At 43.1% G+C, this 18,107-nt stretch overlaps 1 protein-coding gene across 2 annotated transcripts in view; it reads left to right on the top strand.

The window, feature by feature from the left end:
• The window catches only part of MUSK (muscle associated receptor tyrosine kinase), a 408,957-nt gene extending 395,556 nt beyond the window's left edge, over positions 1 to 13,401 (top strand). For both annotated transcript variants that reach the window (XM_063914218.1, XM_063914217.1), the window contains 2 exons: positions 333 to 481; positions 12,627 to 13,401. In XM_063914218.1, the coding sequence (XP_063770288.1) occupies positions 333 to 481; positions 12,627 to 13,306 (829 nt within the window). In that variant the 3' untranslated portion in view covers positions 13,307 to 13,401. The remainder of the gene's footprint in view (positions 1 to 332; positions 482 to 12,626) is intronic.
• The last annotated feature ends 4,706 nt before the right edge of the window (positions 13,402 to 18,107 follow it).

Raw genomic sequence — 18,107 nt, 5'->3', positions numbered from 1 at the left:
GTAAAGCTTGACCACTGCTTCCCCTCATGGAAATTACACTCACCTCATATCAATCATACTGTCCCAACATCTGTTGTACGATAGCATGACTGGTGGAAACATGGTCACACATTGAGGTGCATAGTGTGATCAGATTGTTCTAAAGAGAACATCAGCAGCTGAAACTCATCATCAGCTTGTTAAGGTATATGGTGATAACATCATGTCATGGAAACAGGTTTGGGTTGCTATTGCATAAAACAAAACATGTTGCTACTATTTCCATTTCAAGATTCCCGCAGATCTATAGTAAAGGTAAAATATGATCAATATAATGTTTAATTTCTTTGCAGGGCACCAGGTCTCCTTTCCTATGAACCATTTACCATGGTGGCTGTGAAGATGCTGAAAGAGGAAGCTTCTGCTGATATGCAGGCAGACTTCCAGAGGGAGGCAGCACTAATGGCAGAATTTGATCACCCCAACATTGTAAAGCTTCTAGGTATGGAAATAGTTCAGAAATAAATTGAATAGATATGAACCAAAGTGATAACTGTGCCTAGTATGAAGCCAAAATCAGGCAATAGTGCAGAACACATGATATGACCGTCTCTTGGGTTTATTTACTAAGACTTAAATGGAGATAAAGTGAACGGAGATAATGGGCTAGATGCATCATCGCTTGGAAAGTGATAAAATGGAGAGTGAGAAAGTGCCAGCCAATCAGGTCCTAACTACCATGTCACAGGCTGTGTTTAAAAATGGCAGTTAGGAGGTGATTAGCTGGTACTTTTTCACTCTCCATTTTATCACTTTCCAAGCGATGATGCATCTAGCCCAAAGTCCCAGCCAATTGGCTCCTATCTGTTATGTCACAGGCTGGGTTTGAAAAATGACAGGAGCTGATTGGCTGGTACTTTATCTCCATCCAAGGCTTACTAAATAGATCCCTCTGTTCCCTACATGTTGCAGGTTCTGCTGCTGCTAGAAAGATGCGAATGTTGAGATTTATCACTGTATATGCAGCCCAGTAAGGAGAGTTTCAAGTACAAAAACAAATGTCATAATAATATACAGTATTTCAGAATTAAACACTAATTACTAGAACTGATCCACCAATTTGTTGATTCATGATGAGGTCACCATTTTGTGGGAAGCAGAACAAATAAGATGAGTTTGCAGCTGTCACCTTTATTATAATAACTAATCTGGACAGGTCATCAGTGTGTATTACTACACAAAGTGATCAGGCACATTCTGTTGTTTGTGGTCAGCTTTCTTTGTAATCACAGTCACTGCCGTCATTCCCCTTGGCATCTGTAAACAGCAGCTGGCTGAAAATGTCCTATTTCTATAACAGCTATTGCAGATCTACTCATCTCAGAGTGAGCAGTATTTCACCCATATGTACCTATTGGAAATATACCTAATTACATTACATTTTATTTATATGGTTTACTATGGATAGGTATTAACCTAAGCTTCATTTGAATTGTATTACTGTAATTTTACTTCTTACAGTATATTAAAAGAAATTTGCTACATTTTTATACACAGCAATATCCACACTACCACGTTCAAGGAGAATTGGTTCATCTATGTGTTTAAAGGGTTAAAATAGGAGATGTGCACCAGACCATTTTTGCTGGTTTGAGTTCTAATTCGTTGTCCGGTTTTGATTTTGCCAAAACTGCCCTCACTGGTTATGGTTTTGTATTTATTTATTTTTTAAATTGTCAATAAAGCTAGGGGGGGGGGGTGTAATAGGGTGTGAGATTAAGAAAGTGAGAGACTTTGGGAGAGTTTTTCTGTTTTTTTTAAAGTGGCAATCATTTACATGGGAAAACCAACCTGGTTTTGCCATGTAATGATTGCCACTTTAAAAAAAACAGGAGAACTCTCCCAAAATCTCTCACTTTCTGATTCTCACACTCTATTACATCCCCCCCAGTATCACACATTTTGGGCCTGTCTTTGTTCCTACAGTATTACTAACCTCAATAACATTAATTTGCAGTCATTTCCTATTTTGACCACCACCTAACTCTCAATAGTGTTCACCAACATAGGCCAAAGGCTGGGCTGGCTACACTAAGCAGCATAGCAGTGGCACAAACACACGGCAGTTATTTCTGTTTAAAAATTTTTTTGCAAATTTGTAATGTATTAGCAATAATCAATGTAACCAACTCGTAAGTACTTTCAATAGAAAACAATACAACACAGAAATGTACTAAGAATAATGGGGCAGATGTATTAACTTGGAGAAGGAATAAAGAAGTGATAAACCAGTGATTGCACATGGTGATAACGCACCAGCCAATCATTACGGATTTGAAAAATGACAGTTAGGAGCTGACTGACTGGAGCACTTATCACCACTATATACATTCTCCAGGCTTAATACATCTGCCCCTATGTGTGAAAAATCATTACTCTAAAGTAGTAGTAGTCAACAAACAGCAAAGAAAAAGCCCTAAACCATGTGTAAAATAGCAACAGCAGAGATAGATGCCCCCTACACAAGTGCACATGCCCTCAGCACATGCCTATTGTCAGTGCCCAATCTGTACCTTTCTCCTGGGTTCTGTGCATTAAACTGGGATGCTGGCCATGACTTCACAGCATCTAGGTTCACTTTACAGATCTGAGTGGGGTTACAGAGCACAAAGGTCATACGACCAGCTCGCTCAACAATCACTGGTCCCTGGATACAGGTGTTATTTGTTAATTGTAATTTCATTTTTTATTCTGTGATCAGCCTGTGGTCTGTCACACATGGCACGCACACATGGCTGATCACAGGAGTCTACTCTGTGCTCTGTTTTCCCAGGGAAGGCTGAGCTAGAGTAGGTGAAACAGGGGAAAGCCATCTTAACGCCATCTAATATTTTTTCACAATTAGATTTCAGTAAATAATGGGAAATACAATCTGCTTTCTAAAATAGAAATGCAAATTTATGGACTTGGAGGAGAATTTAGCAAATTCTCCAATTGACCTTTGATACATTTCTGTGATACTGAAATAATCTGAAAAGGGTCAGTTTTCATATTAGTGTAGTAAATATAATATTGATAAGTATGACACTTAGGGCAGTTGGGTGTATCCTGAGTGTCCAGGGCACATGTAGGCTCTGTGGGGGATCAGGATTTGAATGAAACTATTTGTAGCTTGGACTAAAATTTTAAAAGGAACGTTCAATGCATCCCATGATGAATCACCTATACGGAGCACCAGAATATAAATACACTTTAAACAAATGTCAAGCAGGTTAAAACACTCACTCTGACGTCTTCACATGTAAGTGGTGACATATTTTTGTTATGTGCTTTTAGAATACATACATTAATGAATATTAAGGAATATATTTTCCTATTTACACAATAGTACGTCATTCTCCAAGTCTTTAAAAACAAGGTTATGGTTCAAGAAAGTATGTGGTATTAATCATTTTCTGAGTACAGGATTCTTTGCATTCCAAAGTGAAGTCATCCCACGAAGAGTCCATGGTCAGTTATTTGTATCACATTAGCTATACACACACATTGTAATTTTCATTTGTTAAAACCATGGAGGAATGCAAATGGCACAGCCAAGCTCAGGCACAACTGACATAAAATGAGAGTATGTGGCTTGGTGTGCATATCTGACCAGAACCATTGTAATTTCCGCACATACTATTCCAGTTCTGGGTGAGCAGCAGTGGAGGTTTGGCAAAATGGCAACAGGCCTTCAGGTCATCCTTGTTTTTACAGAAGGGTGCCAAAGTGAAACTGATAATGTTGCTTAGTGTACAGGTACCATATAGGAATATCCTGAATGCTTAGCCATAGGTATGTCTAGTGGAACAACAATGCCCAGCAAGCTGTACCGAGTCTGCTAATTATCATATAGGAATATCCTGAATGCTTAGCCATAGGTATGTCTAGTCACTAGTGTATTAAATATTAGCAGATTTATTCAAGTTTTATTTGTAGTTATTTGGGGAATGTGTAATGGTTTCATCCCTACACATTATTTGTTTGTTTAAGTTTTATTGCCCCAAATGGGTGATGGGCTAGGGGAGGGTCCAATCAATCAATGTGCTTACATACACATGTTTGGGCTTTATATTGGTGTGTAGTTTAGCTGATTTAGCGTAGCTGAATCATTGTGTGGAGAAAGATCTCAAAGGGAGAAAATCTCTAAGGGATTCGTCTGGCACTTATACTGGACTTTAACTGGACGGAAACTGCATGGAAACTCCAAACAAAAGCAAATAAATCATCACAATCCACCAAACCTTGGACTGCAGCTACAAATGTATGTACACACCTATTATTCTCCAAACCTCACTTACCCGGACACTAAACATTCACTTTCTGCAAAAAACCTGCAATACAACTTTTACTCTGACCCTGCAAATACCTGGAAAACAAATGTTTAATTGAGAAGCATATTTGATGAAGTAACACTGACTTGTGGTTTGCCAACACTGTGTAATTTTCCATCTAACATCAACAAATATTTGATTTACTGGTAATCTGTAGATATTAACATCATTTTAATTACTTGCAAATCGTATTTCTTTCTGCAAACTTCACTGCTCTCTCATACAGCCACCACTCCTCCCCCTATTCTCATTATACTACCAGTTTACACACCATCCACACTATGGCCAGGCTGGCAACCCCCCTTACTCATTGTCCTTCTATTCCTTTATTCTGTCCCCTGTTACCACCTCTATCCCTCTCTCACAGTCTCCTACATCTCCTCCTCCCTCCTCTCCTCTGTCTGCCTCCCTACCCCTCTTCTGTTTCCCCATTGCAATTCACTTCTGCCCCTTCACACCACTTATACCCCACCGCTCAACCCTACTCTTTCCCTCCTCTGCCTGTCTCCTCACCTCTCCTCCACCAGTATCAAACTGCACTCCCTCCCTGTTTCACGCATGCAGTCTCCCTTCCTAGCCAAGGCCCCAGCACCATCATCACACCCTCTTTATCTTCTCCTTCCAAATTACTCCTACCTCAACGCTACAGCAATCCTGATAATCTCATTCACATCTCTCCCACAAACTCATACCCCCTATCTTGTGCACTCTGGAATGCCAGATCTATTTGCAACAAACTGACCCCCACTCATGACCTTTTCATTTCCAACTCCCTGCACCTCCTGGCCATTACAGAAACCTGGATTACTCCTCATGACACCACTTCTCCTGCTGCTCTCTCTGCTGGGGGCCTCACATTCTCACACACACCCCGACCCGGGGGTCGCCATGGGGGTGGTGTTGGGATCCTTTTACCCTCAAGCTACACATACCAACTTATACCTCCAGAACCTTCTCTTACATTCTCTACATTTGAGGTCCATGCATTACGCCTCTACCAACCTACTAATCTTCGAGTTGCTGTAATTTACCGTCCACCTGGCATTTCCTCCAAATTCCTTGACAACTTTGCTTCCTGGCTACCTCACTTCCTCTCTTCTGACATTCCCTCCATTATTCTAGGTGATTTCAACATCCCTATCGATAACCCCACAAAATCACCTGCCTCTAAACTCCTTAACCTCACCTCTTCACTTGGTCTCTCCCAGTGGACCACCTCACCCTCCCATGTGAACGGGAGCTCACTGGATCTGGTTTTCACTCACCGCTGTGATATTTCTGACTTCTCCAATTCCCCTTTTCCCCTCTCTGACCACCATTTGCTTTCTTTCAACTTATCTATCTCTGCTTCCCCATCTCTCCCTCCTAAGGCTACCATCACGAAGCGTAACATTGAGGCTATTGACACCTCATCCCTGTCCTCCCTGTTTGACTCCCTTCTCTCTCCTCTTCTCTCTCTCACATGCCTTGAACAAGCCACATCCCTATACAATGCATCTCTTACTTCTGCCCTTGACTCTGTTGCTCCGCCAACCACTATTCACCCTCGCAGATCAAAACCTCAACCCTGGCACACCAAATGCACCAGATACCTACAAAAATGCTCACGTACTGCCGAGCGACAGTGGAGGAAATCACGCTCTAAAGCAGACTTCCTCCATTTCAAATTCATGCTCTCATCCTTCAGTACTGCCCTTTCCCTTGCTAAACAATCATACTTCAAAATCCTCATTTCTACACAGTCTTCCAACCCCCGGCGCCTCTTTGCCACTGTTAACTCCCTCCTCTGCCCACCACCACCTCCTCTCCCTTCCTCATTGTCTGCTCTTGACTTTGCCACTTATTTCACATCCAAGATTGACTCCATACGTCAGGATATCACTTCCCACCAGACCAGCAACCAGCCACCACCCATCCCTTGCCACCCCTCCCCTTCCCTCTTACCAACTCTGACATCTTTCTCCCATGTATCTGGCGAGGAAGTCATGGCCCTCATCCGTTCCTCCCCCCCCACAACCTCCCCGCTCGACCCTATCCCCTCCCACCTCCTCCGTTACCTCTCCCCTTCTGCCTGTTCCCATCTTGCCCACCTTCTCAATCTCTCCCTTTCATCAGGCACTGTCCCCTCTGCCTTCAAGCATGCTCTTGTCTCCCCTATTCTTAAAAAACCTACCCTTGATCCTAACACTCTCTCCAACTATCGACCCATCTCTCTCCTCCCCTTTGCCTCCAAACTTCTTGAGCGTATTGTCTATAACCGCCTCACTGCCTTTCTTTCCTCTCACTCACTGCTTGACCCATTCCAGTCTGGTTTCCGTTCTCTCCACTCCACTGAAACTGCCCTCACAAAAGTCTGCAATGACCTCCATGCAGCCAAATCTAAGGGCCACTACTCTCTGCTTATTCTTCTTGACCTCTCTGCTGCTTTTGACACTGTGGACCATCCTCTCCTTCTGCAAATCCTTCACTCTCTTGGTCTGCGTGATACTGCCCTCTCCTGGCTGTCCTCCTACCTCTCTGATCGTTCCTTCTCTGTCTCCTCTCATGATGCTACCTCCCCCCCACTTCCACTAACTGTTGGTGTCCCCCAAGGCTCTGTTCTTGGTCCTCTCCTTTTCTCTCTCTATACGTCCTCTTTAGGTGAACTCATTAGTTCTTTTAACTTCCAATATCACCTCTATGCTGATGACACTCAAATCTACCTCTCCTCCCCTGATCTCTCCACGGCTCTCCTCACTCGTACCTCAAACTGTCTTTCTGCTATCTCTTCCTGGATGTCTCAGCGCTTTCTTAAACTCAACATGTCTAAGACTGAGCTGATCATCTTCCCACCCTCCCGCACAGCCTCACCTCCCACAATCTCATTATCCATTGATGGCACAACTATCTCCCCTAGCCCCCAAGTACGCTGTCTTGGCGTAATCCTTGACTCCTCCCTCTCCTTCAAACCACACATTCAGCACCTCTCACAAACCTGTCATTTTCATCTCAAAAACATTTCTAGAATCAGACCTTTTCTCACACAGGATGCCACTAAGATCATTATTCACTCACTGATTATTTCCAGACTGGACTACTGTAATCTCCTCTTAACTGGTCTCCCTGACAATCACCTCTCTCCACTCCAATCTATCCTCAATGCTGCTGCCCGGCTCATCTTCCTCACCAAACGCACTACGTCTACCTCCCCCCTCCTACAGGCCCTCCACTGGCTTCCCTTCCCTTTCAGAATCCAATTCAAACTTCTCACACTCACTTACAAAGCACTCACCCACTCCTCTCCCATCTACATCTCTGACCTTATCTCCCTTTACTCTCCCACCCGTCCTCTTCGCTCTGCTAATGCACGCCGTCTCTCCTGTCTTCTGATTACTTCCTCCCACTCCTATCTCCAAGATTTTTCACGTGCTGCTCCATTTCTCTGGAATTCTTTACCTCTCCCCCTCAGACTCTCCACCTCTCTACAAAACTTCAAACGGGCTCTTAAGACCCATTTCTTTACCAAACCTAGCCAAATCTCAACATAACCCTCTATTCCACGCTCTCTATGTACCCCATCTGTGTCATCCCTGTCTGTCTACCCCTCCCCTTAGAATGTAAGCTCTCACGAGTAGGGCCCTCTTCCCTCATGTGCTTATACTTTTCTTACTTTAATAATCCTCAACTGCCCAGATCCCACAGTTTTTTGACCACCTGGAACTTATCTCTATGTTTACTGGTGTAGTTATGCTTAGTTGCCCTGTACTTGTCCTATATTGTATTCAACTGTAAGTCACTGTTTTCCTATTTTTTATGTGCATTTGTACTCTGTAATCGGGCGCTGCGGAACCCTTGTGGCGCCATATAAATAAAGGATAATAATAATAATAATAATATAAATACCCTACAGTATATAAATTACTTACCATGGGCAATAGGCCTGGCCTGAAATAGAGTGGCTATCACCTCTAGTTGCTGTGTAGGGGGATAGTTAGTCCTGACAGCAATAATGCCAGGTAAAACAGCGCTATAAGCTGGATCTGGTAAAGAATTTACATTTATTCATACAATAATATACTTTAAAAAGTACAGTTGCAACGGGAATTAATACATGACTGATAAAAGAAAAAACAAGTTAACATGAAATAAAAAGGCACACATTAGCACTGCAATTCAATGATAATATATATATATATATATATATATATATGAGCTGGAATTTATATAGGGATTTGTCCATGGAGACTGGACACAATCCTGGGAGGTAAGTATGCAAAAGTGGCAATTACCAGCTTGGTGGTTAGATGAATGACCTCTTGAAGCTTGATGGGAACCCAGCAAAGATCCTATTAAAATCTCCGGTCTTGTCCTTATTAAATCGAAATGGTAATCCCTGTGGATTTCTAGGCTTCGCTCCTGGTTGATCCAAATTGCAATGGTGCCCAGCTCTTGGTCCAACGCATTTTGCTGTGAGACACAGCTTTTTCAAGGTAATGGTGCTTGGTGCCAAGATGCCCTTTATATAGAAGTGATAATTGTCCATGATTTGCAGATGCTGCTATTGCATATTCATACTCAACATTAAAAACAAATCCAAATCCATCTTAATGGTTTAATGATAGACACACTGGGGTAAATTTACTAAGATTCGTATTTTCCCGTTTGAGGTCAAAGTTCAATCACGAATGACATCGAAAGTGTAAATATGCAACTTTTTGAATTGATTACGACTAATTTACTAAGCTGCCGTATTCTGCATTTTCGGTTTTTCCGATGTCGATGTCATTCGTTTTTTTTGGCAGTGTTTTACGTGAGTGACTTGTAAAACACTGCCGACTTTAATACAATGAATCTCGGCCGGATCTGAGAGATACGTGCTGGGCTTCATTGTGCACCTTGTAAAAAAAAAAGTTTAAATGTAAAAAAAAAATTGCGTGGGGTCCCCCCTCCTAAGGCAAACCAGCCTCGGGCTCTTTGAGCCGATCCTGGTTGCAGAATTATGGGGAAAAAATGGACAGGGGTTCCCCCATATTTAAGTAACCAGCATCGGGCTCTGCGCCTGGTCCTGGTTCCAAAAATACGGGGGGCAAAAAGAGTAGGGGTCCCCCGTATTTTTGAAACCAGCACCGGGCTCCACTAGCTGGACAGATAATGCCACAGCCGGGGGTCATTTTTATACAGTGCCTTGCGGCCGTGGCATCAAATATCCAACTAGTCACCCCTGGCCGGGGAACCCTGGGGGAGTGGGGACCCCTTCAATCAAGGGTTCCCCCCCAGCCACCCAAGGGCCAGGGGTGAAGCCCGAGGCTGTCCCCCCCCATCCAATGGGCTGCGGATGGGGGGCTGATAGCCTTTGTTCAAAGTGATTGATATTGTTTTTAGTAGCAGTACTACAAGGCCCAGCAAGCCTCCCCCGCAAGCTGGTACTTGGAGAACCACAAGTACCAGCATGCGGCGGAAAAATGGGCCCGCTGGTACCTGTAGTACTACTACTAAAAAAATACCCCAATAAAGACAACACACACACACCTTGAAAGTATAACTTTAATACATCCATCCACACCTCCATATACACATACTTACCTTATGTTCCCACGCAGGTCGGTCCTCTTCTCCAGTAGAATCCATGGTGTACCTGTAGAAAAAATTATACTCACATAATCCAGTGTTTTAGGCTCCTCTGTAAATCCTTTTGTAATCCACGTACTTGTAAAAATAAAAAAACGGATACCCGACCTCGCACTGAAAGGGGACCCATGTTTTCACATGGGTCCCCTTTACCCGAATGCCTGGAACCCCCTCTGACTTAAGTCCAAGAAGGTTCCATCAGCCAATCAGGGAGCGCCACATTGTGGCACCCTCCTGATCGGCTGTGTGCTCCTGTACTGTCTGACAGGCGGCACACGGCAGTGTTACAATGTAGCGCCTATGCGCTCCATTGTAACCAATGGTGGGAACTTTCAGGTCAGCGGTTGACCGAAAGTGACCTCACCCCTGACCTGAAAGTTCCCACCATTGGTTACAATGGAGCGCATAGGCGCTACATTGTAACACTGCCGTGTGCCGCCTGTCAGACAGTACAGGAGCACACAGCCGATCAGGAGGGTGCCACAACGTGGCGCTCCCTGATTGGCTGAAGAAACCCACTTAGACATCAGCCAGAGGGGGTTTCTGGCATTCGGGGAAAGGGGTCCCATGTGAAAACATGGGGCCCCTTTCAGTTCGTGGTCGGGTATCCGTTTTTTTATTTTTTCAAGTACGTGGATTACAAAAGGATTACAAGCAGAGGAGCCTTCAACCATGGATTATGTGAGTATAATTTTTTCTACAGGTACACCATGGATTCTACTGGAGAAGAGGACCGACCTGCGTGGGAACATAGGATAAGTATGTATGTATGTTGGTGTGCATGTATGTATTAAAGTTATACTTTCAAGGTGTGTGTGTGATGTCTTTATTGGGGTATTTTTTTTAGTAGTAGTACTACAGGTACCAGCGGGCCCGTTTTTCCGCTGCATGCTGGTACTTGTGGTTCTCCAAGTACCAGCTTGCGGGGGAGGCTTGCTGGGCCTTGTAGTACTGCTACTAAAAACAATATCAAACACTTTTCACAAAGGCTATCAGCCCCCCATCCGCAGCCCATTGGATGGGGGGGACAGCTTCGGGCTTCACCCCTGGCCCTTGGGTGGCTGGGGGGGGGACCCCTTGATTGAAGGGGTCCCCACTCCCCCAGGGTACCCCGGCCAGGGGTGACTAGTTGGATATTTGATGCCACGGCCGCAAGGCACTGTATAAAAGTGACCCCCGGCTGTGGCATTATCTGTCCAGCTAGTGGAGCCCGGTGCTTGTTTCAAAAATACGGGGGACCCCTACGCTTTTTGTCCCCCGTATTTTTGGAACAAGGACCAGGCGCAGAGCCCGGTGCTGGTTGCTTAAATACGGTGCTGGTTGCTTAGTATGTGTGTATGTTGGTGTGCATGTATGTAATAAAGTTGTACTGTCACGGTGTGTGTGTCCTGTTTTTATTGTGGTATTTTTTTAGTAGTAGTACTACAGGTACCAGCGGGCCCGGTTTTCCACCGCATGCTGGTACTTGTGGTTCTCCAAGTACCAGCTTGCGGGGGAGGTTTGCTGGGACTTGTAGTACTGCTACTAAAAACAATATTCACCATTTTTCACAAGGCTATCAGCCCCCCATCCGCCGCCCTTGGATGGGGGGGACAGCCTCGGGCTTCACCCCTGGCCCTTGGTTGGCTGGAGGGGGGGACCCCTTGATTGAAGGGGTCCCCACTCCTCCAGGGTACCCTGGCCAGGGGTGACTAGTGGGGTATGTAATGCCAGGGCCGCAGGGACCAGTATAAAAGTGTCCCCCGGCTGTGGCATTATGTACCTGGCTAGTGGAGCCCGGTGCTGGTTTTAAAAATACGGGGGACCCTTACGCTTTTTGTCCCCCATATTTTTGGAACCAGGACCAGGTGCAGAGCCCGGTGCTGGTTGATTAAATATGGGGGAACCCCTATAATTTTTTCCCCATATTTTTTCAACCAGGGCCGGCTCAAAGAGCCCGAGGCTGGTTATGCTTAGGAGGGGGGACCCCGCGCAATTTTTTTTTTCAGTTTTAACACTAAACAGACCCTTTCCCATAGATAACCATGCACAGATCTCACTGATCCGTGCATGGTTATCCAAACTCGACTGGAAAAAGCAGGTCTATTTTTTTGCTGCTTTTTTTAACAAAACGAAAAAAAACAGACCCGCACTTGAGCACTCAGAAACTAACACCCAAATACGAAAGAATAGTGAATGCCCGTATTGTATGAAATAACAGCCGCGTTTGACCGATGGTCTATTCATTCGTATTTCGGAAGGTTGTCATTCAAACCATTACGAATAGACCAGACACTGCCGAGATTGGTGCTTAGTGAATTCCCGGATTGGGACTTAGAAAAAAAAAACACAAATCGTCCAAACTCGAATTTTTAGTAAATACTGGCCCATGTTGCCATGCGAGGGGAGCAAATACATTTATATTTTTTCTGTGCAGAGTAAATACCGTTTGCTTTTGCATGTAGCCCACATATGTTAGACAGCTTTGTTTTTACACTGCAATTTAGACTTCCGTTTGTACACATCCCACCTAGATCTAAATCTCACTGCACATGTTACATCTGCCCCACCTGCAGTGCAATATGGTTTTGCCCAGTTGCTTGCTTTTTTGCTTTACTTACAAACATGAATCAGACCCTAAGTGACTACATTGCTTATAATAGTTTTCTTTTTTTAATCTCTTTACAGGTGTGTGTGCTGTTGGGAAACCGATGTGCCTGCTTTTTGAATATATGGCCCACGGAGATTTAAATGAATATTTGCGTCATAGATCACCACGAGCTCTAAGTAGCCTAAGCCACAGTAGTCTTGCTGCAAAAGTCAGGCTCTCAGACCTGAATCCATCACCTCTTTCTTGTACTGATCAACTACATATTGCCCGTCAGGTGTCAGCAGGAATGGCCTACCTCTCAGAAAGGAAGTTTGTACATCGTGACTTGGCCACCAGGAACTGTTTGGTGGGTGAGAACATGGTGGTCAAAATTGCAGATTTTGGTCTTTCCAGGAACATATACTCAGCTGATTATTACAAAGCAAATGAGAATGATGCCATACCAATCCGCTGGATGCCTCCAGAGTCCATATTTTACAACCGTTATACAACAGAGTCTGATGTTTGGGCTTATGGTGTTGTTCTGTGGGAAATATTCACTTATGGCATGCAGCCATACTACGGCATGGCTCATGAAGAAGTCATCTATTATGTTAGAGATGGAAACATTTTGTCATGTCCGGAAAACTGTCCACTGGAATTGTACAATCTAATGCGCCTCTGCTGGAGCAATATGCCCACTGATCGCCCTAGTTTTGCTTGTATCCATCGCATTCTGGAGCGTATGTTTGACAGAGCTGTTTCTGCCCAAGTGTGAAGGATATGTGTTCCAGTGTGGCATAATACTTCCTTTAGTCCTTATAAAAAAATGCATAGTCCTGCCACTTATCATGGATGTGTAACCATTATACACACACTGGCATACAGCACATGCATGAACAGACGCTGGACCTAAGTTACCAGCACAGAAGTGGATATTTTCCCACAAGTTTAGCTTATCTGAGGGGAAAATACACTCTATGAGGGAAATGTCCTTCTCATGCTAAGAATAGTAAGTAAATGAGAGTAAAATGGCAGCACAGTGGCTTGCTTTATGCAAGTTATCACATGCTTTTACAGTTGTGAATGATTAACAACATGGCCCTGAATATAAGGACATTTTTATTTCCATTGGGTAAATGAGTTACACAGCACACCTGCCATGCAGCAACATAAAAGTCTAAAGTAATCGTCTCAATATACGGTGTATGTTTCTAGTGAATTTCAAATTAAAGGTTTTTCAGTAGCAGAAACAAGTTGTCTGTCAGGCTAATAAAGCTTTTCAATAACCCCATTCATTCCTTGTATTTTACAGCAAAGACACCTTAAATATAATCAAGATTGAAACACAAATAAAATGTTCAATAAATATGATGTAACTATATACTAAAATGACAATGTAATGGATACAGCAGTTCCAGATGAGGGCTGGTGATCAATAATACACTATGTTTCTCATTTAAAGGGAGACCCCTTCTTTTGTTAACTGTTATTTATTAAATATAGACTTTGGGAATCCACAGACTTTGCAGGAGCACGGAGGAAGTAAGCTATAAAAGAAGGTAACACTGCTGCAGTAGTGGAGAAAGCTGATCAGAAGGCACTGTACCATTGCATATCCAGTCAGCTTCAGTACACACCTCATGTCTCCAAGCAATGCTGATGCAGGAGGTCCCAGGGCAAGGAGCCTTGTGTATGTTTATATTAACTCATTCTATGGAAGTGGTGGTAAAGTTACATTTAGAAGACCGTTTATTAACTGATAGCTAGTGATCTTTCTTATTTCCACTAAACATGTTAAACTACTAAGTAAAAATATCCTGATTAACTTTTTTTTATTTTATGTCATTTTTATTTCAGCTCATTGGTCATTTTGTCACTTTTGAATATTTTTTGTAATCAATAAATAGCTGATATTTAATGACAAAGTATGTGTGATTTCAATGTGATACTATATGTATAAGAATGTAGTTCCAGTCACTCATTTCGTTGTAGCGTTATGTTTAGATTATATAGAAGTGCTTGTCTTGGTCAGTATATAAATATTGAGGCTGTTTCTTCATGTTTAATGTAGAATTAAGTATCACCCCTATTTGACAAGGATGTAAGGCAGGACATATAGGAGATATCTCTTGCTTTGTTAACAAAAGCTTTCACAGCAGCTATCACCATAGTTTTCTAACAGGATGGTGTTAAGAGGTGGTGGACTGCAGCCCCCTCTCCCCAGTAAAATTCACCACCTGCAGGAACTGCCTAGCAATGGTAATGACTCCCCTTTGGCAGCACTCCCTGCTAATCACAGCCAGATAGGCAGTCCCAGGGGGAGGTGTTTTCACCCCATGCGACTGCCAGTCCATCTGCTATAGCAGAAAGAGCACTTCCTGTGTGAGGCAACTCCCCTGCTATTACAGCAGCCCTATCTAGCTTCTAGGGGCTGCAACTGATGCAGTCCCTAGAAGTCAGCAAATTTGCTAGCAGTGCCAGACTTATGCCCTGCACCAAACGTAAAACCCATCTGCCACTGCTGCCAGACTTAAGTTCTGCCTCCTAGTGACATCAGCTGTCGTAGGAGACCAGACACAATGCAGACCTCTTCCGTGGCCAGACAGGTAAGGAGCAACTGCTGGTGTTAAGAGTCTATTTAACAAGCTCCTGCTTCCTCTATGGCAGTGGTTGCCAAACTTTTTTGAATCATGGCGCCCTAGAGTATCAGAATTTTTTTCACGGCACCCCTAGGGCAAAAGTTTTTATTGAGAGATTTAGAATAAATAGTAAATGAAGTAAATTGTGTTTATATGTCACCCTTTGGTTTAGTTATGTGGTGTGGGACAGGAATTGCTTCTGTTTGTCCACATATTTTATGACTGGCAGCCACCAGCGCTGGTTTTGCTTATTACATTGATCATAAATAATTTAAATTGGTCCTGGATCACCAATCCAAGGCACCCCTGCAAGTGTCCCGAGGCGCCCCAGGGAGCCGCGGCACACAGTTTGGGAACCACTGCTCTATGGGGAAGAGCAGTTTCTTCCCAATGTACATCGCAAATAACACATGGCATAATGACCACACGTGCACTTGTGTGGGATGTCCGATCCTGGAAATAAAGTGATAGTATCAGCTATCACTTTACTTTTTACTCATTGCTGGCATAAGCCCTTATTGGAGCCAGTGTCACTGTGAATGGCCCTTAATAAATTGCTCAAAGAATGTTACTTTTCAAAGGCTATAGTAAAAATTTTGCTAAGAAAGTCTAATAGAAATACAGTAAAGGCAATAAACCAAAATGTATAACGTAATTAACATTTTCATAATGCTGAATATGCTTACTATAGGTTCAACATTAATGCATAATTAAGGATTGTGTGCATGGAAATACATGCACATATTTATAAGTATGCAGGGCTGTACGCATTTTGCAGTCTGCCAGCTCCCTTTCAGTTAGCTACTCATCATCATCAGTGCACATTGCACCAATTTATACTTGGTGCAAATAATTAACCTGGAAGCAGCTCACCTCTAAATCTGCTTATCCCACAGTTCTACTGACCCCCGCCCTCACTGAACTGTGCCCCTATGTTAGAATGCCCAGATACAGCAACTCGGGTACACCTTAGTTGCAAGTGGCAACTTACTGACTCGACCATCTTCCCTGAAACTGTACTAAATAGATTCCCAGTATCCCCTACAGACTACGAGAAAAGGATTTACCGGTAGGTAATTAAAATCCTATTATATCCCTGATGATTGATCAAACATAAAATTAGGGTATTCCTTTAAACTGCAATCTTAATAGATGATAATCCAGCTAACAATTGAGAGAACATATAGGGGCCGATATATCACCCTCTGCATCTGAGGATGTGGATGTGAGGTGAGAAAATCAACACAATCCACAATGCGATTCTTGGTTACATTGCATGGATGTATCAATAATCACATGCAGGGACAGAGCATGCAAGAAAGCTCTGTCCCTACGATGCTATGCCGCAGACATATCTTGGTATGTTTGGTAGTTCCCCAAGTATGTCCTGCGCACGCACCTCCGAAATCACCTCCGCTACCACTGCCACCTACTCCCTGTCACGATAAGAATTCCCCCCCAATGGCAGATCATGCTCACCACAGGTGGGTATCTGTAATCGGAGCTCCAGATCGGCTGCTGGACATCAGGGCACCTTTACTGCAGCGGAGGTCACAGGAGCAGTAGGGAGCCCCAATGACCTGCATCCTGCACCAGAGCCCTGATCACTGGACCCTGGGTCGGTGAGTATGATTTTTTTTTTTTACACATTGATCTGCTTGTGTGTCAGAGCTGATCACACTGCCAGATCCCTGCACAGTAGTGAAATCTGTGTAGAAGTACCCGATCCGCAGTGAGCCCTGTGATTACGCCAGCTTAATTAGGGCTCACTGCTGTATTTTTTTACAATTTTTTTGTACTAAATTTGGTCAGATCGCATTTCCCATTATAAGTATGGCAAATGCGATCTGGGTTACGAAAAAAATAGAATTTAAGGGTTTGGAGCCGTTTTTCACAAAAACTGCTCCAAAAGCCCTTTAATTCATTAAAGTGATACTAAAATAATGTGAAAACACCCTTTTTAACATTATTTTAGTAAAACAAATGTTAATAAATATGCCCCATAATGGTTAAATGAAATCTGTGATCCATGAAAGTGTCAGGCTTACAGTCTGGGACCCCAGGACCTGCAGAGCTTGCTATAGGATGCCTATAGAAATTTCAAGTAATGACTCTTGCTCTCGTTTATCAGTGTAGACGCTGTGCTCAATTTCAGAGTGTTGAAACCTGCTGTGAATTTGTTCTTGTACATACTTGTAACACAAGACAGAAAAGTATTTATCTGAGAAAAGATAACTTAGAAAGGTTGTATCACCAAAATTACAAAATCGCGTGTTGGTGAATATTGTCAAAATAACTTTAATTCATTAATTGTTGATTATCTACACATTGCAGTTTGGAAATGTTCCTCATCATTTGTTCTTTATGTAATCTTTTATGTATTTGTTTCCTGGTGGTCCAGCAACTATTGTTTTTCAGCTGATACTATCATACGCATGAAGTTACCAAGGCACGGCACTGCAGTTTGGAAGAATTTACCCCCTTCGGGTGTGATATGATATGTTGACAGAGAACAAGAATTCAACATTTGTTGAATTAATAATATATTTTAAGTACAGTCCTTTGTTCACAGAATTTGTTTAGAACTCATACTGTATAGACAACTTTCGAAGAAACTACTAAAACTAAAAGTCCATTTTCTATAATGGTATAACTAAGATGGTTAAACAACTTTTCTTACATGGTCATGTGATTTTTCATCAACAAAACCTGACTTTCTCAGGGGCAATTACATCTCAGATCTTTTCTTATTCATTTCAGTTGCACAATAATTTTTTATCATGGGGCTGATGCCAACCCCCCCCCCCCCCCCACACACACACACACGAATCATCATACTCACTTACAAAGCCCTCACCCAATCCTCTCCTATTTACTTCTCTGACCTCATATTCCATCACGCTTCTATCCGTCCACTTTGTTTCACTAATAATGCTG

Source organism: Pseudophryne corroboree, chromosome 1, assembly GCF_028390025.1.
Source record: "Pseudophryne corroboree isolate aPseCor3 chromosome 1, aPseCor3.hap2, whole genome shotgun sequence".
NCBI classification, from domain to species: Eukaryota; Metazoa; Chordata; class Amphibia; order Anura; family Myobatrachidae; genus Pseudophryne; species Pseudophryne corroboree.
This window is presented reverse-complemented; position numbering and strand designations above follow the sequence as displayed.